At 56.8% G+C, this 27,778-nt stretch overlaps 11 protein-coding genes across 11 annotated transcripts; 4 read left to right on the top strand and 7 right to left on the bottom strand.

The window, feature by feature from the left end:
- Window positions 1-22: 22 nt before the first annotated feature.
- K437DRAFT_266259 (uncharacterized protein) lies at window positions 23-5,062 on the bottom strand (the record flags this gene model as incomplete). The annotated part of the gene is made up of 3 exons (XM_013390192.1): window positions 23-1,905; window positions 1,981-3,790; window positions 3,914-5,062. The coding sequence occupies 3 exons, from the start codon at window positions 5,060-5,062 to the stop codon at window positions 23-25; spliced, it is 4,842 nt and encodes a 1,613-aa protein (XP_013245646.1).
- A 766-nt stretch (window positions 5,063-5,828) lies between these two features.
- Window positions 5,829-6,924, top strand: K437DRAFT_148766 (uncharacterized protein). Its single transcript, XM_013390191.1, has 3 exons — window positions 5,829-5,856; window positions 5,942-6,591; window positions 6,672-6,924. The coding sequence occupies exons 2-3, from the start codon at window positions 6,200-6,202 to the stop codon at window positions 6,757-6,759; spliced, it is 480 nt and encodes a 159-aa protein (XP_013245645.1). The 5' UTR covers window positions 5,829-5,856; window positions 5,942-6,199; the 3' UTR covers window positions 6,760-6,924.
- A 504-nt stretch (window positions 6,925-7,428) lies between these two features.
- On the bottom strand, window positions 7,429-9,444 carry K437DRAFT_242915 (carbohydrate esterase family 4 protein). Its single transcript, XM_013390190.1, has 4 exons — window positions 8,741-9,444; window positions 8,550-8,668; window positions 8,269-8,450; window positions 7,429-8,173 (listed from the first exon to the last, which is right to left on the bottom strand). Exons 1-4 carry the CDS (start codon window positions 9,031-9,033, stop codon window positions 7,802-7,804), a joined length of 966 nt encoding a protein of 321 aa, XP_013245644.1. The 5' UTR covers window positions 9,034-9,444; the 3' UTR covers window positions 7,429-7,801.
- A 300-nt stretch (window positions 9,445-9,744) lies between these two features.
- K437DRAFT_253734 (uncharacterized protein) lies at window positions 9,745-9,994 on the top strand. Its single transcript, XM_013390189.1, has one exon. The coding sequence runs from the start codon at window positions 9,753-9,755 to the stop codon at window positions 9,981-9,983; it is 231 nt and encodes a 76-aa protein (XP_013245643.1). The 5' UTR covers window positions 9,745-9,752; the 3' UTR covers window positions 9,984-9,994.
- Window positions 9,995-10,905: 911 nt separating this feature from the next.
- On the bottom strand, window positions 10,906-11,885 carry K437DRAFT_253732 (uncharacterized protein). Its single transcript, XM_013390188.1, has one exon. The coding sequence runs from the start codon at window positions 11,429-11,431 to the stop codon at window positions 11,192-11,194; it is 240 nt and encodes a 79-aa protein (XP_013245642.1). The 5' UTR covers window positions 11,432-11,885; the 3' UTR covers window positions 10,906-11,191.
- A 403-nt stretch (window positions 11,886-12,288) lies between these two features.
- On the bottom strand, window positions 12,289-12,588 carry K437DRAFT_206874 (uncharacterized protein; the record flags this gene model as incomplete). Its single annotated transcript, XM_013390187.1, has 2 exons — window positions 12,289-12,366; window positions 12,466-12,588. Coding segments are annotated over 2 exons (201 nt in total), but the record flags the coding sequence as incomplete, so codon positions are not given.
- A 7,187-nt stretch (window positions 12,589-19,775) lies between these two features.
- On the top strand, window positions 19,776-20,472 carry K437DRAFT_148641 (uncharacterized protein). The gene has a single exon (XM_013390186.1). The coding sequence runs from the start codon at window positions 19,938-19,940 to the stop codon at window positions 20,382-20,384; it is 447 nt and encodes a 148-aa protein (XP_013245640.1). The 5' UTR covers window positions 19,776-19,937; the 3' UTR covers window positions 20,385-20,472.
- Window positions 20,473-20,841: 369 nt separating this feature from the next.
- K437DRAFT_292719 (uncharacterized protein) lies at window positions 20,842-22,016 on the bottom strand (the record flags this gene model as incomplete). Its single annotated transcript, XM_013390185.1, has 2 exons — window positions 21,952-22,016; window positions 20,842-21,873 (listed from the first exon to the last, which is right to left on the bottom strand). A coding segment is annotated over exon 2 (990 nt), but the record flags the coding sequence as incomplete, so codon positions are not given.
- A 541-nt stretch (window positions 22,017-22,557) lies between these two features.
- On the bottom strand, window positions 22,558-24,061 carry K437DRAFT_253726 (uncharacterized protein). The gene is made up of 4 exons (XM_013390184.1): window positions 23,801-24,061; window positions 23,138-23,713; window positions 22,860-23,051; window positions 22,558-22,769 (listed from the first exon to the last, which is right to left on the bottom strand). Exons 2-4 carry the CDS (start codon window positions 23,625-23,627, stop codon window positions 22,747-22,749), a joined length of 705 nt encoding a protein of 234 aa, XP_013245638.1. The 5' UTR covers window positions 23,628-23,713; window positions 23,801-24,061; the 3' UTR covers window positions 22,558-22,746.
- Window positions 24,062-24,579: 518 nt separating this feature from the next.
- K437DRAFT_253725 (uncharacterized protein) lies at window positions 24,580-25,753 on the top strand. The gene has a single exon (XM_013390183.1). The coding sequence runs from the start codon at window positions 25,014-25,016 to the stop codon at window positions 25,395-25,397; it is 384 nt and encodes a 127-aa protein (XP_013245637.1). The 5' UTR covers window positions 24,580-25,013; the 3' UTR covers window positions 25,398-25,753.
- A 192-nt stretch (window positions 25,754-25,945) lies between these two features.
- K437DRAFT_148618 (uncharacterized protein) lies at window positions 25,946-27,025 on the bottom strand. The gene is made up of 2 exons (XM_013390182.1): window positions 26,328-27,025; window positions 25,946-26,240 (listed from the first exon to the last, which is right to left on the bottom strand). The coding sequence occupies exon 1, from the start codon at window positions 26,887-26,889 to the stop codon at window positions 26,371-26,373; it is 519 nt and encodes a 172-aa protein (XP_013245636.1). The 5' UTR covers window positions 26,890-27,025; the 3' UTR covers window positions 25,946-26,240; window positions 26,328-26,370.
- Window positions 27,026-27,778: the final 753 nt, after the last annotated feature.

Below are 27,778 nucleotides of genomic sequence, written 5' to 3'. Positions count from 1 at the left end.
TAAGGGAGGAGTGTGCCAGAGCTTACGAGCTCAACAGCGCCCAAGGCTGCTCGTTGCCGAGGAAGTGGTTCGCGTCGAACCAGTTGTCATTACCGCCGCTGCCAGCAATAGTGCCAAAAGATGCCTGCTCGTCACCTTTTGACCTATCGTTGAGAGAGACCGAATCCTTTGCCATGGCGACGGCGCCGCCCAAAAGGGAGACACCGTCGGTCGGACTGGGTTCGCCCTCATCGCTGCTGTCAGCGGCTATCCCAAAAGGACTCGCCGAGCTCATGTCGAATCCAGCTGCTGCCATTTCAGAGGAGAGCTTGCTTCGAACTGCGGAGTTGGTGGCAGAGGAGGACAGTGCTGGCGTCGGAGCTGCAGAGCTGGAGGAGGTCATGCGAGAGCTGTCACCCAGGTCCGGCGTTGCGATCGACCCGTCCTCAAACAGACCGAGACCGGTCGCTGCTGTTGCCCCTGACGTCAAGGCTGAAAAGTCTCGAAAGGTCTCAGGTCCCATGGCGTCGACATCGATGAAGTCGAAGAGGTCGATATCCGCAGATGCTTGCGCATCTAGCTGCTGTCGAATGCTGTCGGTGCCTGATATGGATAGAAGCGGATTCGACATGCTGATAGCTGCGGTGCCGCCGGAAGCACTGTTGTCCTGGCCAAGCATCGCGAGCAGCGAGTCGAACCCTTTCGAGTCTGCACCACTGGCTGCTGGCAAAGCCATGCTTCCGATGTTCATGGTGGACCCGAAAGGGCCGCCGAACGGATTGTGGGACGGCGCAGGCTGTGAGGACAGGTAATCCTGGAAGGCCTGCTCGACAAATGCGGCAGGGTCCTTTTCAGATAGCTCCTTGTCTCGCTGCTGCCTCGCCTGCCCCTCTTCGAGCGCGCGCATTTGCGATTCCTGTACGGAAAGCGCACCTAGAGTGCCGTCGCGCTTCTTGCGCTCTTCGTCGTTGGCCATGTCGCCCTTGACATCGGCCACGATGTCCGCACGCGACTTTTTCGCCGTCTCTGTCTCCTTGCTAGCCTCGTTGTCCTTGTTCGCTGCTGTCGCCGCCACCGCAGTAGCAGTAGTGACTGCTGCTGCTGCCTTCCCTCTCTTCATAGCCGCAGGGCCTTTGCCCTTAGCGGCAGCAGAGCCGCCCTTGGCGCCCTTCTTGGCGCTGCCTTTGGCTTGAGGCGACCCGGAGTTGTCCGCGGACGGCGGCGTGTCGGACGTTGCAGCGGCAGCAACCGGACTAGAGTCCGCAGGCGCAGAGGTTGCGGCGATCGAGGCGGAAGAAGCAGACTTGGCCATCTTCGTACGCTTGGCGGGTGGCGGCTTGATCTCCTCGACACGAGAGGTGCGCTTGGCAGCGGACTGTGCGAGGTCGGATGCAGAAGCAGATGCAGCCTGGAGGTTCGGCGAGTCGTTAGCGGTCAGACCTCTTAAGGGTCCACGACTGATCGACGGCTGCTGCTGCTGCTGAGGAGCCTGCTGAGCTGCATGCTGCTGTTGCTGCTGCCACGCGCTGGTCTGCTGTTGCTGTTGCTGTTGCTGCTGTTGTTGCTGCGAAGACGAGTTTGCCCAGGCGCCCACAAAGTCGCGGAGGCCTTTCTCCTCGATGACCTGCCGCGCCAATTCGGGGTTGCTGCTTTTAACGAAGTAGATGCACCGTGTCATTTGCATCTTCATCTTCTCCAGGTCCGTACTGCGCAGGATGCACTGGCCGGACTCGGCCATGCGCATCTGGTCGCGCAGGACGAATAGCATCGCTGTCAGCTTCTGCGTTGCGAGGACGTTGCCGTTCATCGCAAAGAACGCGGGCATCAATGCAGAGACCATGCGCTCCAGCGTCCCAATGCGAGCGATTTGCGCCAAGACAACTTGGCGCTCCTGTTCGGACATGTCTGCCACGGGTGGCCAGGGTTCTAGGAAGGACGAAACACAGCGCGTCAGCAAGCTCCCTGTGAGACAATGAACAAAAGCGCAACAATTGCACTCACTCTTATCCCGCAAAGCCTCCTCCTCCATCAACGCGATGGTTCTTCTCGCATTCTCGAGCATCTCCGGTGTCACCGGCGATTTGGCAGGTGGGAACCCGCTCGAGTTGACCTGCCACGTCCCCGGTGCCTGCACCTGACTACCCTGCTGCTGCTGAGGCCCTGGCGCCTGGCCGGGCTGCCCGGTATTCTGCTGTTGCTGCGCCGCCCAATGTTGTTGTTGTTGCTGCTGCTGCTGCGCCATAGGCGGCGGCATGAGCGAGGCCATGGGTCCACCAGGCTGGGCTGCACCTGCTCCACCAGCACCAGCGCCCGCCTGCAACTGTGCCACGGCTGCAAGCTGCTCTTGGCGCTGCTGATGCTGTTGTTGGATGCGCATCTGTAGCTCCGGGGTTTGCTGTTGTTGTTGTTGTTGTTGCTGCTGTTGCTGCATGCGCATGCGCTGCTGGTTGATGTAAACAGTCTCGAACTGCTCTTGCGTGACGCCCATTGATGCAAGCTGTTCCTGGCTGAGTTTCGGCGGGGGACCAGCAGGCAGCAGCGGAGGCTGTAGCTGTGGCTGCTGAGCTTGCACCTGCTGTGGCGGCTGGCCAGGCATGAGGGGCATGCCGCCTTGCTGCATGCGGGCCATGAACTCCTCCTGCTCCTTCATATGGTTCATGGCCTTGGTCCACGTCTCCTCGAACGGGACGATGAGGCTCTTGAACTGCTGGCTCACCTGGAGCGCCAGCGTCATCGCCATCGCCGAGCTTGGTGGTGCGAGGTCGAGCGCGGCGACGACGCTGACCCACTGGTTGTTGCGCTGCACCGCCTCGCTGCCGCCCAGGTTGTGCACGATCGTGTAGAGCTTGTACAAGTCCAGCGGCTTGCCGCCCGCCATGGGCTGCGAGCTGATCGGCGTGCCGCGCTTGGCCATGATATCGTTCAGCGCGCGCTTGAACTTTTCCTCGGACAGGTCCGGCAGGCCGGCAATCGCTGCGGCTGCAACAGTGCTGTTGCTCCCGGACGCCAACACCGTGGCCGCACTGGGTGTGCCAACCTTGCTGGTCTGGCTGCGCTGCGAAGGCGACGGTGCAGTATTGCTTGGCGGCGGCGGCTGGTGCTGCTGAAGGAGAGGGCTGCCCTGCTGTTGCAACATGGGCGTGCCCGCAGCCGACGGCGGGCTGAACACCGGCCGGCCGAGCTGAGGCGATGGCCGCGTGATGGCGCCCATGGCGCTCATCGGCGGCGGGCGCGCTGCTTGCAGGTGCTGCTGCTGCGGGCTCACCGCAGGCCCCGCGCCCACGCCGCCTGCGCCGGCACCTGCAGCAGCCGCGGCAGTGGCGGCGGTGGGCGGTGCCTGGCCCTGGCCCTGACCCTGCGACGCGAGCTGCTGCTGCATGTGCTGGGCCATGCGTACACGCATGGTGTTGAGCATGTTCTGTGCGTCGTTGATGTTCTTCTCGAGCATGGCGCGCTGCTGGCCGCTCGTCTGCGATAGCTTCTCGCGCATGCCCAACATGCGCTGCTTGAGCATGTTGACGAAAGCCTCGGGGTTCTGCGACGCGAGCGCCGCGTACTGAGCCTGCGGCGTCATGCCCGGCTGCGCCTGGCCACCCTGCACGGGTGGCTGCTGTTGCGGATGCGACGGTTGATGTGGCGCCTGCTGCTGCTGCTGTTGCCGACCGCCAGAAAAGTCGGGCATGGTGAACATGCCCATGCTGCCAGAAGCGGCCGGCCCGTTTCCCGTCGTGGAGACCACATTGTACTGCTGCTGGAAGCCGCGCTGCTGGTTTTGCTGCTGCTGGCGCTGCTTCTCTATCGCAGCCTGCAGCTGCAAACACGGTTCCAAAAGGAAAAAGAGGGTGAGGGGAGGGGGCGAATCCTGGGTCAGCACAGCCGCACGAGAAGAAATGCGACGCAGGCAATGAGAGTGACGACAAAACGCCGAGCTCACCTGAGCACGCTGTGCATCCGACATGTCCTTTCCCGTGACGCCGGCTCCAGCGCGGGTCAGCCAGCCGGCCAACTGGGCCGGAGTGCTCTGCATTGGACCAAGCCCTAGCACAGGCGGTTGCTGCTGCTGTGGCTGTGATTGCTGGCCTGGCACCTTCTGCTGCGCCTGCTGCTGACGAGCAATCATGCTCATCGCACTTGCGCCGCCCTGCTGCTGAGCAGCGCCTGGCTGCTGCGAAGTCATGAATGGCATGTGCTGCTGCGCATGTTGAGCAGGGGCGCCTTGTGGCTGCTGCATCAGCGATCGCCCCTGCACCGCTGCAGCGGCTGCCGCCACTGCCGCAGAACCAGACATCATCTGCTGTTGCTGTACGCGCTGCTGTGCCGATAAGCCCGCTGCGGCAGCGGCAGCCGCCGCAGCTGCACTGTGGTTCGTATGAGTGGGCTGCTGCTGCTGTTGTTGCCACGGCAGCATGCCGCCCGCAGCCATTTGCTGCTGCGGCTGTGGCTGCTTTTGTTGTCGTTGCTGCTGCTGTTGAGCCATGGGTTGCTGACGCTGCTGCTGGCCCTGCTGTTGCTGCGAGGAGCCGAATTGCGACAGCGCCGCCTGCTGCTGCTGAAGAGCATGCTGGGCCTGCTGCGGAAACCCCATGAGGCCTATGGACCCAGCGGCCGCGGCCCCCGCTCCTGCTCCTGACGCGCTCGCCCCACCGCTGGTACCGCCGGGAGCAGCCATGGCGTAACTTTGCAATGAATTGTTGTTGAACATGCCTTGCATGACCTGCTGTTGTTGTTGCTGTTGCGGGTTCTGCTGGTTGAAGCTAGCGAGCATGGCCGCCAGGTCGCTGTTTGCCTGCTGCTGGGCGTGAGGGTGTTGCTGTTGTGGATGCGGATGTGGAGATGGCTGGGCCATCATGCCCGCCATTCTCTGCAGCTGCTGCTGCTGTTGTTGTTGTTGTTGTTGTTGTTGTTGTTGTTGTTGTTGCTGCTGCTGATATCCTAAAGTACCAGCAGCGTTGATACCGACGCCGTTCGCGTTTGCTCCGCCGGCTGCACCATTGCCAGGCATGAACCCGCTGCTGAGGAAGAGAGCGTTCCAGTCAAAGCCACCACCGCCGCTACCTCCGGCAGACCCATAGTTGTTCGCCATGTTACCTACCACCCGCCCGCACGGCTACCTTCGGCAACAGGTAAGTTGCTTTTGGCCTCCCTTGTCCGCCCCTTTTCCTCTTCCTCCGTCTACAGGGGCGCACTGTGCGCAAAGAAAAGAAGGGCGGCGCGCGTCGTGCTCAGAATCTTATTCTGCTGCCAAGGGCAGGTGTGCGTGACGGGGTCTTCACGAACTGCGTGGCGACAAGGAGAAGAAGCAGCAGCAAGGGTGCAGTGCGGCCTGCATCTGGACGTGCCCAAGCTGCTGCTTTTGCGTGATATGTGTTGGAAGGAGGGATGGATAGATGCGTTGATCGGGTCAACGGTGCAACCAGAGCCAAGCCGCAACCGGACGAGTGACAATAGCGCTGGCGCTGGCCCGCCCTTGCCCCGTGGCAAGAGGAGAGATGGATGGGTGAATGGAGGGATGGATGCAAAGCCAGGCGGGGGTAGCCAGGGTTCTTGCTGGCCTTAGTGCAGCGTGGGTTTGACGTGATGAGGAGACGAGGTGTGGCTGAAAGCGGAGAACCTATTCCAGCCATAGTTACGAGATGCGCTCGACGTTTAGTGACCATGCTGAGCGTGTGTGCTGTGTGGGATAGGATGGCGGCACGATGTGTGGCTTACTCTGACTTTTGGGGGGGCAGCACGCCACTCACTTGACTCTGGCCGTCGCCCTCTTTCTCGCTGGGCTGAGCTGACTGGGCTGGTGAAGCCGCCGGACTAGCGCGCGCCACTGGTAACACTGCTCCAGTGCAATTCAGCGTAGTGGGTCAACCTACACAGACCCAATGCGTGAGTGAAGCCAGCCCTCTTGAAGACACTCACCCAGTGCTCTCTACTAGAATCTGGAAAACTCTGACAGTTCCTCTCTCCGCAGTCGAAGGGTGATGCATGCTCCCGCCAGGGACAGATTGGCCTTCGGTACACCGACTCGAGGTTGCTCTATCAGATGCATATCCGCAGGCCTGCTCAACCGACGTCAATGAAGAACCGACCTCGATGGGTAGGCCGATCGGGTCACTGTCGCCAAACGAAAGAGCGCACAGGAGAGAGAGAGAAAAGAGGTTGACTCGGGTCTTATCTGTTACGCGTGCCTCTACGTATCGCGACATGGAGAAATCCTTGTTGAAACCATATGCTCTATGTGACCATCGCATGGGCGCATGAACTCAGCCTTGATGCGCGCTCAGACGGACCGTGCGTTCGTAGACCTGCAACCAATTGCCCCAGCAGACTGGAAAGATGTTCCAACAAAAAACGGACCACCGCTCCCGTAAGTGCAGCAGCAGCCATGAACCAAGCAAGCCTGCAGGAGACTTCTCCACAGGCGTTTCGCGAAAGAGTGGTGTTACCTTGTCGCTCGCCCTTTTGGATCGTGCTCTCAAGCGCTTCGTGCGCAGGCCGTTTGCGCCCCCAGCGTGCTAATTGCTGCTGCGTGCTTAGCGCTCCGTCATGTAAGCCGCATGTCTCAAACATCCAGGGGAGCCTGAGATCCCAAGGCGCTGTAGCGTTGCACCCTTCTATCATGTGAGCAGTGAAAGCCTGCCGGCTGCTACCCAGCCAGGCACGCGGATACATCTGATTCTTCACTTCTTCATCCTCCAAAGCCCAAGGCAATTGCAAATCGACAGCGGGACAGCCAGCAGGCAGGCAAGCCAATTGCTTTTGAGAGGGGTATCGAGAACCCTTCGTTGATGCCACAGTTGCCAATTGCCAAGTCCAGCGGGCCCCATCGCGGCGGCGCGATGTTTCTTTCTTTCACGATGACCCAAGAAGTCAGGCAGCCCGCCACGCGCAGTCGTGCATGCACTTGTGTAGACTTTTCAGATACCTCGCTTCTCTCCGCCGTCTACATTGGCATCGGGCATATGCCGGGAGGACGACATGGACTGCGATCCTATAATATATTACGCACGTACTGCGATGGACGTACATTTAAATCTGCCGCGTCCGTGCGTGCAATCAAGTGTGCCTTCGGCCGAGCTCATCAACGCCTGATGCACGCGCTGAGAGGCGCCACCGGCGAGTCCGTTCGTGCCTCGCGCATCGTAAACAAACAAATGATGACTACGATTGGATTCCACCTCTCAATCGTGGAATAGGAGCGCACCGTGCTGCGGCAAACTTGTGTGCCTGGCAGTATTATATAGTCAGCCCTCCAATTCTCATACCTCACCAAAGCAGAAAATCCCAAATAAATGCGCGGACCGCTTCATGCCGCTTAGATGTGGGAGAATCTGAGGAAGTTGAAGCGTCGAGCGTCTCACGCACCCTCCTTCCGGGGGCTAATCGCCACTGACTCCCGCAGCAACCGCAGCACGCACGAGCCCAGCAAACAAATGAGCCTTCTCAGCCTCAACTTAGAGTGCGAAAAAATAGGTCAATGCAGCACATCAGTGCAATCTCTTTTACAAGCGAATGACGAAAATCGTATTTCATCCCAAACGTCCGTGTGATGATGGTCGGCATCTACGCAAAACAATTAAAAGAACCTGTGAAGCCGCTCTCACGCATTGTGTCCCTGAATCAGTGCTGCGGAGGCGAGAGCCCGAATAGGGGGAGGTATGTATGCAATGCCCGAACACGGCCCCGGGAAAAAGGGAGGGGTGCACTGGAAACCCAAGTCCCAATCGGTGGGATTTGGTTTGTTGGTGTTGGAATGGGCAGCAATGGTGATCACGCAGTTGGGAGTGGAGGAACGCTGTGCAGCACAAAGCGAACGTGCATGAGCCTCCGCTTAGCCTTGGCCGGGTACGGGCGTGCCGTCGCACGTCCACGAGCTGTCGCGCGAGCCGTGGGAGGTGACGACCTTGTACGGCTTGACACCAAAGTTCTGCGCAAGTGTTCGCACATTCTTCATCGTGTACCCGTTCTTTGCGATGATCGGCAGCTCCTGCGGGACGAGCTCCGAGTGTGTCGTGTTGACAGTCTCGTGCTGCAGCACGATGGCGTGCGTGGGCGCCGTGATGTTCTTGATCACGTTCAGCGAGTAGTCTACCGTCGCACCGCTGGCGTCTTCCGTGTCGTAGTTCCAGTTGACAACGATCAGCCCGTGCTTCTCGTTGAGGTACTGGACAATTGTATCGTTTACCTCGCCGTACGGCGGGCGCTGGCAACGACGAACGGTGAGCGGTGCAAGGAGGGTAAAGGAACAACTAGTCAGTCGATGCTGATGCGCCTTTGCACACCCCCTCCAAAACGCACAATGAATGCAGGGACGACGCCGGCTGTCTTGAGCAGCGCTGTCTCGATCAGCTCGACCTGCTCATCGATCTGAGCGTATGTGAGACCGACCATGTGTGGGTGGCTCCACGTGTGCGAGGCAATCTGGTGGCCGAGGTTCAAACTTCGACGGAGCGACTGCACCTGCGGCGCATCGTAGATGCCTGTGGAGCACAACGCATACGCAGGCACGGGGGTGGAGCATCGACATATCAGCTTCCGGTACGACACGAGTCAGTGCGCAAGAAAAGGCCACGACGTACAGTCCCAGTTGAAGCCGTTAACCATGAACGACGCGAGGTAACCAGCGTTGGCGACGTCATTGGCAATTTCTTGGTGCCAGGTGTACGGGCCATCGTCGAACGTTAGGGAGAAGCAGTGGCTGAGAAGTGAGAAAGACAAGGGGGGACTTGAGCAAATTTGCTCGACGCGAGTGTCTTGCAACATGACTCACCTTGCCGTGCAGCGCGTCTGGAGGCCAGAGAGAGCGACAGCGCGCTTAACCGGGTCGGACTCTGCGCCAGAGAGGGCGCGAAGGAGGGAGAGATCATTGTGGAAGTACTCGATGTCCTTCGGATCGCGCTTGGCCAACTCTTCGATGACGGCCGGCGCAAGCGGAGGCAGTTCTGAGAGGCGCTTCCCGTGCAGATGCGTCACCTGGCGCGCTGAATGTGGCACCGCTGCGTGGGCCGCGGAGGTAGAGGCGAGCACCACGAGGGCGAGCGGGAGCAGAGCGAAGAGCTGCATGACGTGGTAGCGAAGGGGAGGGAGGAGAGAGGAAGTGATAGGGCGAAGAGGACGGGAGCGAGGTAAACGTGGTCGGTCGGGCGAGGAGAGAGGAAGAAACAAGGAGGACAGCGAGGAGAAAAGGCGAGGGCGGATGGCTGGCCGTACAGAAGAACAACCAGAAGAGGATGACAACGTCAAAGAAGGAGAAAGCTTGAAGGGCTTGGTGAAGGTCGGATGGCGTATAATATATTGTTGCAGTCAGGGACCGCCCGCCAGCCGGCTGGTGTGCTGCAGCCCGCGTACGATAGGCAGCTGGGTGTGGGGCAGTGGATCTGCAGGTTTCAGAAAAAAAGTTGCATTCCTTGTGTGACGGCAAGCGGATAGCTGGCAAATGCACAGAGGGCACTGCACCAACGCTCTAAAGCCACCACCCACTGTCCCTTCCCACCCTCTTCCTCCTCCCACACGTGACACTCGTGCACTGCCCGCATCCACTCCCTCCTGAGTTCAGCGGACACAAAACAAGAGGAATGCCGACGGTTCCAACCAGGGTTTTTTGTTTCCCCCTCTAGAGGGCAGCACTGAGGTACTGCATCCCAGTGCTCCCCCAGCAAGTGCTCCTCATGCAAAGCCATGGCCTTGCGGAAAAATTGGGTTCATGGGCTGGAGGCACTGCGCAAGTGTCACCCCACCAGGGGCTTCCCAGCAACACGTGCAGGGTGCTGAGGGTGGACGATATGCTACACGCAGCTGGCAGACGAGGGTGGCACGGCGACTGGCACGCATGGCGGTCCTCCCGTTCCCTCCGTCCCTTCCGTATCGTGTCACAGCGGTGCAGTGTGACGTGGCTCGTCGGCCCTACTACACCGGGAGAGCGCTGGAGCGTGGAGCAGGGTAGGGATAGAGATAAGGAAGGGTTGGGGACCGGGTGTTCGCGCACTGCTGTGTCGCCGCACTGCTGCCGCTGAAAGTCACGGGCCGATTCACTTAGATGGGGGATCACCGGTTTGCTGGCCCGCATGCCACAAGCTGCAGCCAGACGCACACTTGCTGCCGCCGGAACGCACGACGCGGGATCGTGCGTCAGAACTTGTCGAGGGGAACGGGTTGCGCATCCGGTGTGCCTTCAACCGAGTTCCCCGATGCCCGCCCAAACCCGCGCTTTCTGTCGCTGTCGGTCCATGTGTCTCTGTGTGCCAGACCAGAGTTCAAACAGCTCTCACCAGCTGACCAAAAGGTACCAGCGGGCAGCCTTTCGAACTCGATGCTCGATTGCAATACACACCTCCATCAAGTGAACACTACCTTCCTTTTCTCCATTCAATTGGCCCAAGATCAAGGTTAGTGCGTGTGTGAGTGTCATCGTTGCTGGTCCTTGCCTTTCGCTGCTTCGTATGTACGATCAAGGGCGTCAGGCCGTCCGACGCGCCGTGACGAATGACACACACGGCCGACATTGGACATTCCGCCCGGAAGATCATCCATCACCTTGACAGGGGCCGGCCGGGCACAAGTATATGTGCACATGAGTGCGAACACCGAGAAGGGAACACTCAGCACAGGTACTCGTGTGTGAAGACGTCGAGACGTCATAGTCGGCTGCGTTAGCAGACCCTGTGTAGCAGCACCCCCAGGGCCCCCAATAGCCCCGTATGCGGTTTTTGCAACGAGCGCACCGCGCAAGACGTTCTGATCGCTCGGTCTGCCTTGCAAAGCGCACTGCTGACCGCTTCCAATCTGTGTTCATAGTTTCCATCCGTGATGAGCACCACGCGTTCATGCCGTATGCAGACCAGCTAGCCTGTGTATAGCCTTTCATAGCCTTGTGTGTTCCCCTAATGACAGTGACTGCGTCCATTGTCACGGACAGCGATGACGAGGACGCAGAATGTCTTCTCTATATATCGAATTACTCTACTCGTTCGACTGTCGTCTTCGCCGCCCACAACTCCATTCCACTGTTCGTCCTCTCTTTCTTTCCCCCTCGCCCCTTTCCATGCGCGTTTCCTTTGCTGTGCAGTGGAAGAAGTGAATGGTGATAGTGAACCTTGACGTATAGTCCGTACGTGACTGGTACAGCGTCGTACGGTTAGGCGCAGCGCCAAGTTGGAATGGAACGGGGCCCGGTCTCCTTGACGGTCGCGACGAGATCACCTTCGCGCCATCAGAGTCCAGACTATGTGCGGACCGACCGCCGGCGGAGCGCGCGTCGGATGGCGACGGTGGCAGCAATGATGACGATGAACACGATGATAGTGATGATAAGCGAAGTCGAGCGTGTCGATGCTCGCAAGGAAGGAGTCTTGCTACCGACATGTTGCAGATCATCGATTTTGGAGATACGACGAGTCGGAGAGGCCAATGCAGATGCGTGATATGACGTAGCATGCAAGAAATGCTTTTCGGGGGCTTCCATATGTAATGCGTGGTGGATCGCTCGCGGTTGGTACTTGCTAATGCGTATGTGTGGGCGTGCGTGCATGCATGCAGTGTGTGAGCTGAGCCAGTAGATGGTGCCATACTCACTCGTGCGACCGGTTGAGAAGGGAGCGCGATGACATGAAGGCCAATTGCCACGTGGAAATAGTGCTGGTGGTGAGGCCGGTGGTGTAATGGTGCTGCGCCTCGTGTGTGACGTATGCCGTGCTCAGAGTGAGACAGTGCAGCTTCGCCACGCTGACCGCAGTCCAGTTGCTGCAAATGTCAACAAACAGCTCGTTGCAACTGTGTTCCAATATCCAGGCTCCTCCTTTTCATCTTATATGCGCTGTGGGGTGTCGGCTGAGTCTATCATCATCCTTCTTGTGCCCCCTTTATCAGTCTGGTCTCCATTGAAACCTCACCACCCCGCTGCTGTTGCTGCTCCTCGCTCCCCTCAACAGGCTCGGCATCATCGTCGTCGCTGCGGATCGTCGCCCGGTCCAGCGCCGTGTCGTAGTTCAGACTGTCTTCGACGCCGCCGCTGCTCGGCATCGCGAACCAGTGCGGCTGGGACAAAGAGCCTGACAACCTAGCCGCTGAGACGGCATCAACGTCCTGCTGCGACAAATCGGCCCCGCTCGCATCCTCGTCGTCGCCGACGCTGACGGCGAAGGCGAAGCCCCGGTAGCCAAAGCCGTCACCATCAATACCCCCTTCTCCAACCCCGTCGCCGTTCCCATCCGCATCTCCATCCCCATCGCCGTCCGCATCGTCGCTGCCGCCATCACCGGCTAACCCGGGTGAATGGGGCTTTAGCAGCTCTGGCAGCTTATCCCGACAGTTGTCTTCCGATTTCCAGTGTCGCCGCAGTGCGTCGGATCGTGGGAAGGTTTTCCCGCACGGTTCACACATATATGGCTTGTCGCCCGTCTGGCGTGCCGTGCACAATGGAGACAACGATGAGGAAAGGGTTCAGTATTCTTTAAAACATCCCCTGCGGTAGCTCCTTTGCTTCTCCTTTCGACTCACGTGTACACGAGCGTGGCGCTGCAGGTCATGCTTGCGCGAAAAGGACCGGTCGCAGTCGGGACATGAGAACGGCTTGGAATTGGTGTGACTTCGCAGGTGAGCCTTCAAGTTGTACACTCGATTCTTGGGGAACACCTTGCCGCACCCTGGATAAGGGCACACGACTTCTGTCGCAGTCGACCGAGCTGACCTCTTCCTTGATGATACAGTCGAGTTTCGCCGCCGCATTGGCCCTGCCGTGGATGTAGACGAAGGGCTCTGCTCAAGGTCCGCCCACGGTGGTTGATCTGCCCCCAGGCACATGGGCTGCATCAATGTCGGCGTAATGTGCTCGTTTCCGCCTAGGTCAGTCGGTTCCAGTGATGCGTACGAATCGAGAGGATATTGGAAAGATGAGGCACTCGGAGCGAAACCGCCTATTGGCCCTGACAAGTCGGACTGGAAGAGCGGTATGGGAGCGCCCACAGGCGGTACCTGGGTGCTGAAGCTCGCCCTCCCTGTAAAGGGGCGTCGATGGAAAGTTGACAAATGATCGGATGGCGTGCTCCAGCTGATCGACCGCGGCCGGTTCTCCACACCGTGGCCTGCGCCTCCGTATCGCTGCGCAAATTCGGGATATATCCCCGGCGGGCCAAGCGGGAGAACCTGTGCGGGTGCAGAATGCTGTGATGGGAGAGGTACGGAGAGGCGCGGGGATGGCATGAGCGTTTGCCAGTCCGCCACTGCTGAAGCAAAGCCCAGATGCGCAGACGTAGGCGCATTTGATGGCAAGCCTGGCGTCGAGTGGTGCGTCTGCACGCCGGATCCCGAGCCTTGGTCCGCGCTCGGAAGGGCCCCAGCTGCAGCGGCAGCGGTAGCAGTTGCAGCATGATGGTCATCGACGACGTACTGTGTGTATGGGCTCGACACGACCGACAATGCTGGGTGATGCGGCGGAGGCATGCCCCCGGGGCCGCGTGCGTATGCATGCTGTCCCGATGCGTACGACGTTGGTGTCGTCGGCGCGCTCACTAAATGATCGGCTGCGACTATCATCATCCCTGCGGATACGTTCAGAAAATTGGGTGGCGCTGCGAGCCATGGCTGCGAGGATAATGGGTAGCCGCCCACTTCTGTGCCTTGCTCATGCGAATAGTCATAGCGCGAAATTTCCTGCAGAGGAAGGGGAGCCCGATGGGATGGGCGAATCAGTCGGCGGGGTGCTCGTCAAAGGATCTCCAGCTCCGTACGCTTCGACATTACGCACCTCCTGGTGGGCAGTCGAAGACATATTCAGACTTCTCAACAAAAGCGAGACTTCTGGAATGTAGGGCAAAACCTGTCGAAGACTATCCTTCTGAATATCCTTCGAGCTGACAATGTGCGGAAGTTCCACGCGAAGACCCTCGACCATACTCTAACGTTGACTCAAGCTGACAGATTTGTGTCTTGGCTGCCGAGGGTGTGGCGCTCTTCCCAAGGCTATTTCACCACCGATAACCCTTCGCGCAGTGTGTGAGAGCCGCGGTTCGACTTGGATGGCGTCCGACCTGCGTCGAGCGAGGATGAAGAGGAAGATGAAGACAATAAAAATGAACGGGCGGCGACTTCTACGTCGGGCTTGGCTAAGGAGCCAGCAGGATGTTAAAGCCTGAGCAGGGGCCTCGGCGAGCGCTGCTGTGAATGCGAATTGCGAATGCGGATGCGGGAATCAACAGCAGCATCAGCATCGATGATCCTTCGTGAGCAGCAGCGAATCATAATGCAAAGCGCCGAACGAGATCGTGTGCCAACGGCAGCAATAGCAGTTCGCCTTATGTAGTGGATCAATACTACGCCTGACTACTGACTAGTAACTACATATTACTCCAAACAGATCGCTGCACAAAGCTGACCACGAGGCCCGTCCGGAGGCAAAACGAAACGCGCCCGGTCACCAGCCTGCCGACCAGCCAGCTGCAGAGACCAGAGAGCGGAGGCGCTGAGGGGAGACCCAGGAAGGTAATCAGACGTTTACTATCATTGCACCCCATCACGATGAGAACCCGCTGGTGGCTCAGGCTGGCCCATGCCATCAATCCAAAGCACAAAGTCCCCCCTCCCAATCAGACACTTGTGGCATGGGAACGCGGATCCACAGCCGGTATAAACGAACCCATAATAATCGACAGTACGTAATGGCTCAGAACGTTGCATACATAACTCGATACGGATTTCACATTCCATGTTCGCGGTCCGTTCATACCCATGTTCTAGTACATGTTGACACAAACATATGTATGTACATATAAAAAAGTGACCCAGAATTCAGGCACCTCAATTATTCAGCGTGGATGTGCGTCTACGTCCGACTAGAGCACGCGTTTACAAGTATGCAATCCTTGTTGGTGAGACATTTCACCAGCACACGGGGGTGGAGAGCTATAAAGGGCATAGGGAACCACGTTTACAGTCCACTTTGACAGATTTATTCCAGTGCTTACATACATGACTGGGTGCGACGGCCGCTACAGAATCAGAGAATGAGGCGCCACTAGCCCACTCATGACGTGCATGTCCTGAGTGCATTTCTTCATTTGCTCACTTGATGAGAGTCTTAACGCTTGACTTTCGACCTTGGATTTGTATTGATTGATTCTCGACGAAGCTTTAGAGTGGGAGCTTGGCAAGGAGAGGAATTAGTTGTAATTTTGGTGTCCTCGCGGTGAGACACTCTCTACATAGTGGTACATAGCTCGCTGTTCATCTCGGTCGTCCAAGGCCGTTTTTCTGTTCACCCGGAGCATTGGCAACTTGAGCAATGTGTTCGCTGTTGCCACAAGGAAAGACGTACATACAGTATATACGCACTCTAAACTGAGAATGCTCGGTAACAAGAATCTTGCGCAAAAATCCGATCACAAAGATGGACGTGTGCGGTCTGAGGTCTGAGTCTGAGGCGTTAGGAGAGACGGAGCACCTGTGCTTGCTTCGTCCCATCGTAAAAGCCCCTCACATGTTTTCAGCCCTTGATTGGCGCTAGAGTCAGGGAGCGGATGAGGTCCCAGATCCATTGTGATTCGGAGCCCATCGCTCATTAACTCTCAGGCACTCAAGCGCCAAACATCCCAATGCTCAAAACTCAAGAAGAGTCGGAAGCACTTTTTGGCTCTTACTCGAGCAATGATTGGAACGGGAAACGCAGCGAGAGGCGCTGCTATGTAATGGGCACAGCTGTATGCTGGGATTGCGAAGGTATTTGGGCTTTCGCAATGTTTCGACAGTTTGAATCATAAAGAGAGTCGAGCTTGTCGAAAAGTGATATGCTGGTTCCCTTTTTCTCACCGACGAGAACCACCCTCCACCCGTCCCGAGGTTCTCCGACCTTCATATGAAGAATTTGGACCTATTTGAATTCCTTTCTCGCGTCCCTGATACATACGTACACCATGGTGCGAATCCCTTTTTTTTCGTGCAACGGGGCCAGACGAGGTCCAGCCATACACACCATTAGTATGTACACTATCGATGATAACGAGGCTCGCCTGATCCGCTCCAGGGAAGTGTAAACACATTTTTCCTTTGCACAAAAGTGGACTGCATTTTTCGAAGTTCGGTGCTCGGGCGCTCCGGTCCGGCTCGGTTCGGCGCCGGCTCGCGGTTTACCCTTGCTATGTCGCCGCTCACACGCGCGTGTGCCCATCCTGCCCGATTGCACTTCCATCGGGTAAGGATTGTACAGAACATATTTAGGTTCATATTGGGGATGTGCAAAAAAACCGAGGCCTCAGTATGTAGAGCTCGGTCCGACTGATGTCTCAACGACCTGATTGGCCTCAGCTCTTGTTCACTATTCATCGATATCGTTCATCTTTGCACGTCGAACAAACTTGACTACGTAAGATGCATACGCTTGTCCATTTCATCGCATCATCGCCAGTTCTACTGATATCGTCAGGTGTCATATTTTGAAAACGCGCTCCTACGGTTCTTTCATGGCAAGGGGGACAGGGTTAGACAGTGAAGAGTTGATGCAGTTCTGTGAAGGCTGATGCGACTGAACGCGCAGCGTCTACGGCTTGCTCACGCACGATTGTCGCAGATTTTTGCACTCTGTTCATTTAGCCAGCCATGCCACGGTTGCTTGCGCTTGATCGCTTGACCGTAAATGCTTATGTACCCGATACTTGATGCTCGATAGCCAGAGGCTTGTTTTCGGCGGCGATGCGTGCCCAGACTTTTGAGACGCCAGCACAACGACGTAAGCTGAGAATACCGTGAAACACCGACGCACTGGTCTTCGCCTGATCCAATATCATGACAACGGACAGCCATCGCCATGTCACTGCCCTCCATTCATATCACTACGACACAGGCTACCAGATTCTACCCTGAAACTGTAGGTAGCGACTCTAATGACATAGATCACTATTGTCCATCAGGTATCGGCAATTTGGTCTGTACACGTCAAGTTGTACAGTGTGATGCAGCCAAGTTGAGGCTGTACCGTGGGGCCAGGATGTGTCAACATGTCCCAATTATCAGCGGAATATGTATGAGTATGTATGCACGAATGATTACAGATTGCACATATACATACATACATACGAGTACCAATGCGAAGTGCCAAATGCTATCGCCAAGTACACTGCCCAGCGCGCCCAGACGCAACGTTGCCACACATTGCATCGCCTTGCAAAGCGCAGCAGACGCAGCCTTAGCTGAGCACAACTGGGCAAGCCACGGAAAATATATTAGCACATGGATAAGAGCTGCGATGCGTGGGTCTGTGGGAGGTCATATGTACATACAATTTATTCAAGGTAGGTAGCATCTATGTTATATATATATACTCGTACATACTATACAGCAAATATCTTGTTTGGGTGCATATATATGCAGCCTTCCCAAATGCAGCGATCCGGCGTTCAATCGCTGCACCTTCCTGCAGTCGTACATAATGGCGGCAGAACAGCATGGAAGGGGCAGCTGTGGCGCAGTGATGGAGGTATATTTATGCGCTAAATAAAATAAAATCATTCCTACTTACGTACCTTCATATGCGACATACTTTAAATACATGGGTAAATACTACGTATATACTTTGCAAAAGGAACACCGTCCCTTGCAGAGTGCCGAATGCTGACAGTCCTCAGTTTGCGGACCGGCGACCGTGGAACGTGGCAGAAGAAAGTTGCAAGGTGTCTATATACATAGCATGTGTCATGTTATGTAATGTACAAGGCTGAAGCCAGAAGAGCGGAGGCTCCAATTGCCAGAGCCCAGGCGCGCAGGAGGCAGCAGTCTGAATCTCTGCTCCCGACATGTCAGCAATAACCCTGCCGCAACAGAGAGAGACAAGCCTTCGACAATCACAAGCACGCGTTCAAACATCAAACACCCTCCAACAGGGGCAAATGTAACATACTTAAGAGGCATTGAGATGTCACAGTTGCCATCCCCAGTCGCCAACCACCAGTGCCTGCCAGCGTCGATTGTCAAACAATGAATTTCCTTCTGGCGTCCACCAGCGTCCGCCGTCGCGTCCAGTAGGTACTCCACTTACCACTGGCGTCTAACTGCTAGCAACAACCTCACCCGACCGCCGGCATCGTGCTCCCACTCACTGTTGCCTCCAACATTTGTATTGTGCTACATGCACAAATTCTGTTGATTTTGAGCTTTAGACAGGGTTGGACTTGGACGTGCGAACCAGAGAACCGGAACGAGCGTCTCTACGGAATCGCGGTTCCTGACTTTCCTTTATGGACGCCACAGTTTATTAATTCAGATACAGTATATGTATATATATCGACTAATTTCTGATTCCGTATCATGTCCGGTTCCACCCTTTTTACTTTCTACTATCATCTTTTCTGAACTATCCAGTGACGCGAATAGGCAATGGTATGCAGAGAACTTGGCAGTGGCGACACCCCGCGAGGTGTGTACATGGTTTACTCTTGTCCAGATGTACGGCACAGCAGTTACATCATGAGGACGTGTACCGTGTACGTCGAGCGAGGTATAGTGTCAGTTTGCGGGCGTTAGGCTCAGCAGCACTCAGGGGCTCAGAGTTGTTGTCAGTGCTGTAGCATATACCCCCCGTGGGGGCTGCAGTCTGCTGCAGTACGGGCTTTACTAGGTTACGGAAAATTTGTGTTGCCGCACATGATGCATGATGCACGATGTCGTGATACATGTTGCCACCGAAGAGTACGGACACAAATCGCAAACGCGACTTGTATGCCGACGGGCTGGTACTGTTGGAGCTTGGATGTCACTCACTACGATGCTGATCTGGTCAGTGAGCAGGGAGTATGTAGTGAGCAGTGTGCAACAAACCCTTTGTCACGCGTCTGCACCATTCCTCATGATAGATGCGGTAATGAGCAATGAGTAATGAAGAATGAGTACTTGGTAAGGCTAGATAGTGAGTTACCATGTCACCCCGCCGCCTGATGGCCTCGGCTATTATTCCTTGAACCATTTTCATTCTTAAAAATGTATGTAATACACCCTTTCGCAGTTTGCAGGCTTTCCCTTCATCTCAGTCATCTATCATTGGGCCCAACGCCCTCGGCACTCAGGCAAACCTGTGCAGCTTGCGGGCCCGCGTCCTCGAGCAGTGCGGCCATGTTTCTACATTCTTATTACGGTCCACCCCACTTCCCCCACTCGGCATTTCTCTCCAGTATTTCCGTACTCAGTCGGATCGAGGATTGAGAGAAGGATGAGCGGCATTGCATGCAACAACCTAAATCGAGTGTTTGAGTTGAGTTGAGCACTTGGTCAAAGCACTTTGAGAACTGCGATTCAACTTGGATTGGAAGAGCCTCTTGATCACTCGAAAGGAGATGGAAGGGAGGAGACATCGCTTCTGATCATTGTTCGATGAACGGGAGACGCCTTGTTCACAACGGTTAACTTTCATTGTCAATTTATATTCCACAAAATGACCAAAATTGATCGTTGGTTTACCTCCCCATACGATTCCAAATTCTCAAATCTTTCAGATCTTCATCACATTCCAAGCATCTTATCTAAAGTTCTGGTCTCGATACTCGGGACGACTATGCAACAGTCTATCAACAGATGTGTGCACAATACCCTGCGACAGTCTGTGACTTGTGAGCCCCTCGCCAGTAGCCCCCTTGCTCTGCATATGCACCGTCCCCTACGCTTGGCCATCCCAGCGTGTATGTGTAATTTGTGAGAGTATTTGAATACTTTATATGCAGATGAAGGGAGTCTCTAAGCTATTGGTCTATTTAAAACAGCCCTGCAGGCACGAACGCGTGTCAGTCCTCTTGAAGTCTTGAGCCGTTCAATGTCCAGACTCCAGAGTTCCCAACTCCCCGGCTCCAGCCCGTCTCCTTCGCGACACTCCACCCGCGCGCAAACGCTAGGTGCCCGGAGGCGCTGCCTGCAGCACAAAAGGGGATTCAGAGGCACAGCCATGTCATTCATTGTAGCCGAAACGCGAAGCAAGAGCGGAGAGATGCTATCCGTACATGATAAAGAGTCCACAGTGGGTCAAGGGCACCGAACGGGACGGAAGGGGAACGACAGCGCGGCCGACGAGATCCCAGGAAGCAGCAATACGATTGACAGTGTTGGGCTCAAACGTGGCAAGCAACGGCATCCCTCGGCTCCGCAAAACTTGGCGGCGTAGAGGGTATGTTATCTGCTTGGACGATCTGACCATCTTGCGATTGCTTCTGCTTGATATCGTCGTCTTGCTCCTGCTGGTCACCAGCAAAGCGCGTGCCGGCGCACAGTGCATCGTAAAGGCTCGCATCGTTGCGCACAGTGAGGTCCAAGTCGATGTCGAGGTTGACGTTAAGGCCAAGGTCAAGGTCAAATGCGCCACCAAAGCTAACCCCGCCGTCGTGGCCGCATTGCTGCTGTTCCTTCCTGTCGTGATACTGCTCCTGCCGAGATTGAGCCATGTCTTCTAGCATGCCGTCCAGGTCGAATGTCTGTGCAAATTCGTCATCAAAGTATGCCGGGGTGCTTGCACTGGCAGAATCGATGCTGTTATCTCCGCTGGTGGTCGTCAATGTAGGCGGCTCATGCTGCTCTTCGCTGTCGTGAGGCAAGAAAGGCTGGACATGGTCGTTGTTGTCTCCGAGGATCAAGCCAAGTCCACCAGCTTGCGCAAGAGGCACAGCCGTATCGTTGAGGATGGCCGCCGGCGATGGCTCGAAGAGTGCAGGGGAAGCGGTGGTGGAGGTCGTAATACCAACCGTAACCTTACCCGTGTCCGCATGGTCTGAGGGCTCTTGCTTGATGGTGATGGCCGTGGCGCACCCTTCAGTGTTCGCTCCATCCTTATTACCTCCTGCACACTGTTCATCGATCCTGCTGGCGCTGACTGTCTTGAATCCGCTCGAAGCTGTCGCCGCATCTTCGCACCGGTTCTGTAATATGCCCGATCCGCTGCTGCCGTGGTTTCCTGCCGTGCCTTGCCCTGCAACCACATGTTCGCCGTCGATTCTCTGCAATGCAGCCGCGACCGATACTGCCGCGCTTGCGCAAAAAGCATTGTTGGAGCTGCTGACAGCCATACTGGAGGAGGAAAGAAGAGCGCCCGCTGCTGGGTAAACGCCTCCACTGCGGGGAGACGAGCGCTCGATTCTGATCCCTCCGTCCAGCTGGCTACCGGCTCCTGCTTGATGTGCGGGGCGGCGAACGGCGCGGCCGGTGCCACAGAGAGAGACGTGGAAGTGGTTGCAAGGGAAGAGGAGGAAGGCGCTGCAGAAGGCGCTGTTGCAAAGGTGGTACTAGATGCGGCGTCAGTCGTAAGGTTCAGTGCAGTCGTTGAGCTGATCGATGTCGAGGCTACTGAAGATGGGATGCACGGTGCGATGGAAGGAAGCGAGACGAGTGATGACTGGCCGCTGGCTGGGTCGAGGATGGACTTGATCATGGACTCCATGGCCTTGAGCCTGTTTTCGAGACTGGACATCTTGTTGTTCATGGCAGCATTTTCTTGCTTCAGCATAACATTCTCTTTGCAGAGCTGCTTGTGTTCGACCTCAAGGGTGGAGATGAATGCCTTTTTCTTGTCCCGAGAAGCCTGCGCCGATGCCCTGTTTCTTGCCTGGCGAGCCTCGAGGCGCGCAATGCGCTCTGGAGACATAGGCTTCGCTCGTTTGTTCGAAGGACAGAGATTGCGCTGCGCCGGGTCGTCGATGTTCTGCGGGGGCCTGGCATTGAAAGAGGCCTTTCGCTTGCGTGACGAGCTGGCGGCGGCAGGCGACGACAGATAGGAGGCTATTGACGCCGCCGGCGAAGCAGAGTGGCATGTCATTGAATCATTGCCATTGTTGTCGTTGTAATCGGGCGATGATGATTGTGGAGGCGATGGCATGGTGAGGACATTGGGATCAATGGTGGCGGACATGATGTGTGTCGTGAAGGGTCACAGTTGAGTGGTTCGGGGGACTGGTTGGCGTGCGCAGTCACGCTCGATCAGCACGCCGTTCTCTCCCTCGATCCAGCTCCGTCTGCGCATTTTCTCACCATATATAAAAGAAACGTAGATGCCTGGGGACGACTGTTGCCGAGAGCGTAGCGCTCTCGTGCAGGTGGACTCAGGAGGGAGTCGAGATGGGGGTGGTGGAGGCAAAACGACAAGTTCCAGCGTGGAGCCCTGTTTGCTTTATTAGTAGTATATACCAGTGCCTGCCAGGCCCAGGGGCAGGCAGGCACCGAAAACACTGAGGCGCGGTGCGGCGGGGAGACCGCTGTGGAAGGTCATTGGCTGCTTTTACACAAAGAAAATCATGTGGCCCCTTTGTAAATCCGTACAATTGCATTGTTTATGCTTGAACTATCTTCATTAGTGACTGTGGCGACAGTCGCCGCACTTCCGCCTCCTGTTTCGGAGACGAACCTGCGACGCTTTGACTGACCCGCTGACCACCTCTAGCGGAGGGTTTGGTAGCTTGGCCGCAAGCGCAGCGCATAGGAAAATACCACAAGGCAATAATCAATGTCCTTGGAAGCATACGAGCAGCTCTGAACCGCCTTGTATCTATAGGGCGCTGGTGGGAAGCTACCGAACTGGGGATGGACCCCAAGTGCGGGGGCATACGACGACTCGCACCTTGCGCATGGGCATGTGTGCGCGTGCAGTGGGGGAGATGGAATTCATCAATCATCCTATTGATACAGCGAGTGCGACGATAGACAGAATATGAAAGACTCGAAGCGCATATCAGCGAGATGCACGTGCGCAAGAGCACAGGCAGGACAGTGAGCGGTACACAGGGGGACAAGAGTCGAGAAGAGGCGCTGATGCCTTTCGGCGTGCGATCAGAGACCAAAGAAGCCTTGGCCTGCCGAGCGAAAAAAAGAATAAAGCGCACGCGCAATTGTAAGGAGCAAGTTCTCGTTTCCCGCACCACATCTTTCGCAAGGACGCTCACCTCCATGAGGATGGTTCTGCTGCGCCCCATAGTGTGGTGGCGGCTTGCCGTATTGGGGCTGCTGGTGGTCGCCGAACATGTTCTGCTTGTGCCCATGATTACCCTTGTCCTTCATCATCTCCACTGCCATCTTGGCGCCTTGTGCCAGGAGCGCGCCGCCGAGCGCAGACGTCATGCCGCCGTGGTGCCCGCCTGCAGGTGTTGAGACAAACGAAGTGAGACACACATAAACTTGCTTGGAAAGGGAAAGAGCGCGAGGCTCACGTTCCTCAACGCACCTGTCATCTTGTTCACTGCGAGCCCTGCGATACCGCCCATCGCCATCGTGCCGAGCCCACGCTCACCGCCTTCGATGGGGTTTCCATTCTCGTCGTACATCTGCTGCTGCTGCTGCTGCTGCTGTTGTTGTTGTTGCTGCTGCCGAGGGTACGCGTCTGACTGCTGGGGAGGCTGCGAATAGTACGCTCCCGCTTCGCCGCCGGTGCCGCGCGCGGAATCTTGGTATCCTGGGATCATAGACGGCTGCTGCTGCTGTGGATAGCCTACTTGTTGTGACTGCTGCGGTGGGTAGGGTCCTTGCGACGAGTCGTATCCGCGGCTGCCGTAGCCGCTGAGCGGAGCGGTGCTGTAGTCTGGCATCGGCATGCCGCCTCCGGAAGGCCCATTGGGACCGTTATATGGATGCACAGGCCCGGGGCCGCCATAAGGCGTCGCGTAAGATGGGCCGTAGTTGTCCTGGTGAAAATCGGGCTGCGGGAAGGCTGCCATTCTGGTATGTTCCTTGCCGAATTGCTCTTTCACGTTTGTGTGCTTGGAATGAATATCGGCTGAAGCCCAGAGCGTGTGGACGCGGGCTGGTGTGGATGGACGAAAGGCGAAGTCAGGTCTGATGCACTGTCTCTGCACGTTCACCTTTATATATTCGCCGAATCCCAACCTACATAAAAGCCAGTTGCTGGAGCAGAGTGGAGCCGTTTCCTGACAGACTGCTATGAGGTCCGTGTGCTCCCCTGTGGCGATATTACCTCTCACCAGCAGTGGGGTACATACATCGTAGTGACCAGCCACCGGTCAGAGTTGAGATCACTCAACGTCGTCTCGTCAGCGGCGCTTCCTGATATTCGGCAACTTCTCTCGGCGCTGCAGTGGCAACGAGCATTGCAGCCCACAGCCCACAAGACACGGGCCGCAGGACACATGCCTCAAGACAGCTGTCCCGCCACACGACTTCCATACCCCACAGCTAGACTCTGCACTCCATATTAGTACAGCAAGGCCCGAGTGGGGTGCAGCCTACATTGCACTGCCCTGCCGCCACAGCCTGCCAGCGCTCTCTATCAGCAGGGCAGGTTGGGGCCACAGCCCTGCACTGCCGCGCCTAGATAAAAGCTCAACCGGTTTTCTCCATGGACTCGGATTCACAGCCAGCCTGAGCCAGGTTCGGCATCAGCCAGGGCAAATGGGAAACTGCAGGGTTCCGCCCCAGAGGCCTCCGCAACTGCGCCCTAGACCCTGTCGTCGGGGCCCCCGAGTTGCACTCTGGCAGCAGTAGACCGCAGTCTTTGCCTTTCTCTATACAAATACTCTGTTAGTTTCGACCCTCCAAGGGGATCGATTGATTGCAATGCACCGATGACAGCACAGCTTTCGTATTCTTGTCCTCCTCCACTTCCAACTCTCCCCGCTTCTCCCCCCCCCCCACGGAAGACGACCGCATGTATGACTTGTACACTTGCTTTCGTCAACTTCGCCGTTGCTCGGTTGCATTTGCTCCAGGATCCCGACTTTGTCCCACCTGAGGCGACAGACAACGTTGCGGAGCGAAACCCCTGTGAAGCACACCGTCCGCACTTGCTCGTCTCTACGTCTTCTGCGCGTGCTTCCCTGCTCACTTTCAATCCCACTTAGGATGATGACTTGCTCTCTGTTCTACGCCGTCCTCATCGGTGCGGGCGAGATTAACTTTGGCTCGGTCCAGGGCACATGGAACTACTTATCCCGAGTTGAGCAAAATCAGGGGCAGCGGCTGCGGCATGGTGGGACTGGAGACGGCAGTGGCGGTGACTCAGATGATGAAATATGACTTCCATGCGCTCGCTCGGACTTTAGTCCAACACCCAAAGCGCCACGGCACCACCGTCGCAGTCGGGTTACATGATGCGGTATCTTCGCGATGTGCAGCGTGTGCGCCGGACCATCCGACAGGGACGGATGCAGGTGATGTGCGTGAATGCGAGGTACTACATGACGTATGAGAATGCGCGCATGCTCGGCTGGTGGAGCAACCAGCAGCCATGTGAACCCGTCTTCGAGCAAGCTACACCCTTCGTAGACGTGAATCGTTACGTCGTCGGTGCCAGTGTGTCCGTACCGCTCATCCTTTCAGACGCAAGAGCAGGCGCAACGATCATGGCGACAAAGTCGAGCGGAGCAGTGTCCACATACATCACGGTCGAGCATTGCGAACGTGCCGGGCAATTGCGTGCCAAGCGCTTCAACAAGCCCTTCGTCCCTCCCTGGAGTATATGCCCCGCATGACGGCGTCACGCTGGAAGTTCAGCGCACCGGCCCGATCAGCACTCTGACCCACATCGGTCTGTGCGGCGCGATGCCGTACAACATGCAGCTCGAAGTCATTTCTGACGACTGTATGTTCACACTCAAAGAAGCGTACTCCGAAAGAACCAAGCTGTTGACCCCCGTCAGTTAGGGGCCTCGAACGAGGCGTTGTTCGAGGGCGATGAGACGTGTCTGCATATGCGCCCGCTGCTCGCATTGGGACGAAGAGTATAGTTGGCTCGTCACGCATGCTCGGCGCATCTGCTGTCTTGCATCTGCTTTCTTCAGGATGACACGTTCTTTTCTGAGATAGAAGCGACCATATAACAAGTCGGCGCCAAAGAGGCAGGCGGCAGCTCGGCGGCAAGGGACGACGCGGCCGTTGCCGCAAGTGGCGCCGCAGGATGCTCGCGGGAGCCCAGCTCATTCGAAGATGCACTCAAGACATACTAGCTCGCGTGGGCGCTCCGCGATGTGGGCGATGCGCTGCTCTCGCACAGGGAAAACGAAATCGCTGGCGGCCATGCAAAGGCGTAGCTGCGACAGGGGCGTAGTCTCCTCGCGTCCCACGCATTGAGCAGGTTATGTTGGTATACAAGCACATACATACATGCATACACGCAGCCAACACGGATCATTCCAGTCCAGGCGCAGAGCTGTCACACACGTTCGAACTATGTGTCTCACCGGAGGGTCCCATTAGTTCAGTCCGTGTGGCGGTTAGTGATGCCTTGCGTGCCTTGCTGAGTGTGCGTGATGAATGTGATTGGCACTTGAGGAGCTTTGATTAACGCAGCTGGAAAGTGATCCTTGCATATATCGCTTGATCGGCGTAGATGTGAGAAACGTGATGAAGTCAGCAAAATCGCATTGAGACAGTCTTCCGTCACGCTCGGGATGGAGACCTACAGATACGGCTGGTGAGGGTAGGCCGGCCCTGGATGGGCGTGTACTATTGCGGCTGCGACCCTGCCTCCTCGCTGCAGCCTGCCGGTGGAGACGGTGGTGGCCTGGAGCCCGTCGAGATGCTGACGCTGGATTTCGGTCCGGCATAGCTGAGATGCGGCCCTTGGTCCTGCGCGGTCGATGCGGCCGCTCCTGGCGCTGGCGCTCCTCCCGTTCCGTCTGCACCTCCGTCGTCTTGCGAGGACGCGGCGGCATCGATCATGTTCGCGGAGCCGCTCTGCACAGCAGTGGGCAGGTTGGACAGTGTGTCGACTGTGCTAAGTGCGCTGGAGCCAGTAGTGTCGATCGCGTCGCGTATCGAGCGCTTGCGCAGCGGCAGGTCCGCTCGCGAAGATACCGCGCGTCTGCTCGACTCATGCGTCGAGCTGCTGCTACTGCCGATAATACTGCTGCTGCTGGCGGGGTCGATCGCGCCTGTTGTAGGCAAGATCGCACCATGTGTGCCACTCACAGCAAGCAGTGCCATAAGCAGCGCGATCGCATGCAAGACGAAGAACGCGTGCATGACTACCAAGCCACGCGAGCGCTTCCAGGAAAGATGGAGAAAGCCGTCTTGGCTCTCGAGTGTAGAGTAGGCAGGCTGTAGCTAAGCCTGTGATGCTGTTCCGCGAAGTCCAGCGTTTACCGATACGAAGATGTCGTGGACTGATTGGCACCGCGGATGCGTTGCAATCGGCAAGGAGATGCAAGCGATATGGCGGATTAGAGAATGAGCACGTTAGAGGCAAGCAGGGGCAGGGGTAGGACTTGGGCAAGGATGTCAGGACAGTGTGAGGAATGGGGACTTCAATCATAGTCGCGCATGCTCTTATACGTGAGGGTTTGAGCGCTGAACGATCGCCCTCCATACGTGCTGCGGGGAACAAAGCTGGCCAGTTTGTCGGAGCAATTCCACTGTGGCTCAGAAGACAATGGCCAAGCTGTCAAATGCCAGCTCTGGTGAGCCCAGAATTAGGTACGCATAGAGACAAAAGCATTCTGGTCCATGAGGAATTTGAACTTTAAGATGCAAAGCCTCGTGCAGCGAGCCCGGAACAGGCTGGGGCAGAAGCGGGTGAGAAGCGGAGTGATTGAACGGATGCACCGCTGATCGCTGAGCTTTCAGGATCCGCCGTCAGCCGGATCCAGCCAAGCGGTAGAGCACTCCTTGTGCTGCTCCCTGTAGCTCAGCAGCCGCTCGATGTGTTCGAGTTAGCCGACCGATGACAGCGGGTAGAAGATCCCGAGAAGTTGACAGCAGTGCGCCCCCTTGGACCGTGTACGAGACTGCGAGGCGCGACGATCACTCCCAATCAGGACAGGCTGCACGGCGGAAAGGGAGGAGGTGTCGGCCTGCTGCATTGACTCCAGCACCACCTCTTTGGCCCCTGGGTCCTTGGACGCCAGGCTGGAGG

Source organism: Tilletiaria anomala, assembly GCF_000711695.1.
Source record: "Tilletiaria anomala UBC 951 chromosome Unknown K437scaffold_6, whole genome shotgun sequence".
In the NCBI taxonomy this organism is placed as follows: domain Eukaryota; kingdom Fungi; phylum Basidiomycota; class Exobasidiomycetes; order Georgefischeriales; family Tilletiariaceae; genus Tilletiaria; species Tilletiaria anomala.
This window is presented reverse-complemented; position numbering and strand designations above follow the sequence as displayed.

What these genes read in the sequence shown, in the direction of transcription:
- K437DRAFT_148766 (XM_013390191.1), top strand. Translation starts at nt 6,200, where the DNA reads ATGCTCTATGTGACCATCGCATGGGCGCATGAACTCAGCCTTGATGCG. An exon ending in GCGTTGCACCCTTCTATCAT is followed by an intron (nt 6,592 to 6,671) that starts GTGAGCAGTGAA and finishes CATCCTCCAAAG; the next exon opens with CCCAAGGCAATTGCAAATCG.
- K437DRAFT_242915 (XM_013390190.1), bottom strand. Translation starts at nt 9,033, where the DNA reads ATGCAGCTCTTCGCTCTGCTCCCGCTCGCCCTCGTGGTGCTCGCCTCT. An exon ending in CAGACGCGCTGCACGGCAAG is followed by an intron (nt 8,669 to 8,740) that starts GTGAGTCATGTT and finishes CTCACTTCTCAG; the next exon opens with CCACTGCTTCTCCCTAACGT. An exon ending in TAACGGCTTCAACTGGGACT is followed by an intron (nt 8,451 to 8,549) that starts GTACGTCGTGGC and finishes TGTGCTCCACAG; the next exon opens with GCATCTACGATGCGCCGCAG.
- K437DRAFT_253734 (XM_013390189.1), top strand. Translation starts at nt 9,753, where the DNA reads ATGCTACACGCAGCTGGCAGACGAGGGTGGCACGGCGACTGGCACGCA.
- K437DRAFT_253732 (XM_013390188.1), bottom strand. Translation starts at nt 11,431, where the DNA reads ATGGAAGCCCCCGAAAAGCATTTCTTGCATGCTACGTCATATCACGCA.
- K437DRAFT_148641 (XM_013390186.1), top strand. Translation starts at nt 19,938, where the DNA reads ATGATAAAGAGTCCACAGTGGGTCAAGGGCACCGAACGGGACGGAAGG.
- K437DRAFT_253726 (XM_013390184.1), bottom strand. Translation starts at nt 23,627, where the DNA reads ATGGCAGCCTTCCCGCAGCCCGATTTTCACCAGGACAACTACGGCCCA. An exon ending in CGCAGTGAACAAGATGACAG is followed by an intron (nt 23,052 to 23,137) that starts GTGCGTTGAGGA and finishes CAACACCTGCAG; the next exon opens with GCGGGCACCACGGCGGCATG. An exon ending in GCAGAACCATCCTCATGGAG is followed by an intron (nt 22,770 to 22,859) that starts GTGAGCGTCCTT and finishes TTCGCTCGGCAG; the next exon opens with GCCAAGGCTTCTTTGGTCTC.
- K437DRAFT_253725 (XM_013390183.1), top strand. Translation starts at nt 25,014, where the DNA reads ATGATGCGGTATCTTCGCGATGTGCAGCGTGTGCGCCGGACCATCCGA.
- K437DRAFT_148618 (XM_013390182.1), bottom strand. Translation starts at nt 26,889, where the DNA reads ATGCACGCGTTCTTCGTCTTGCATGCGATCGCGCTGCTTATGGCACTG.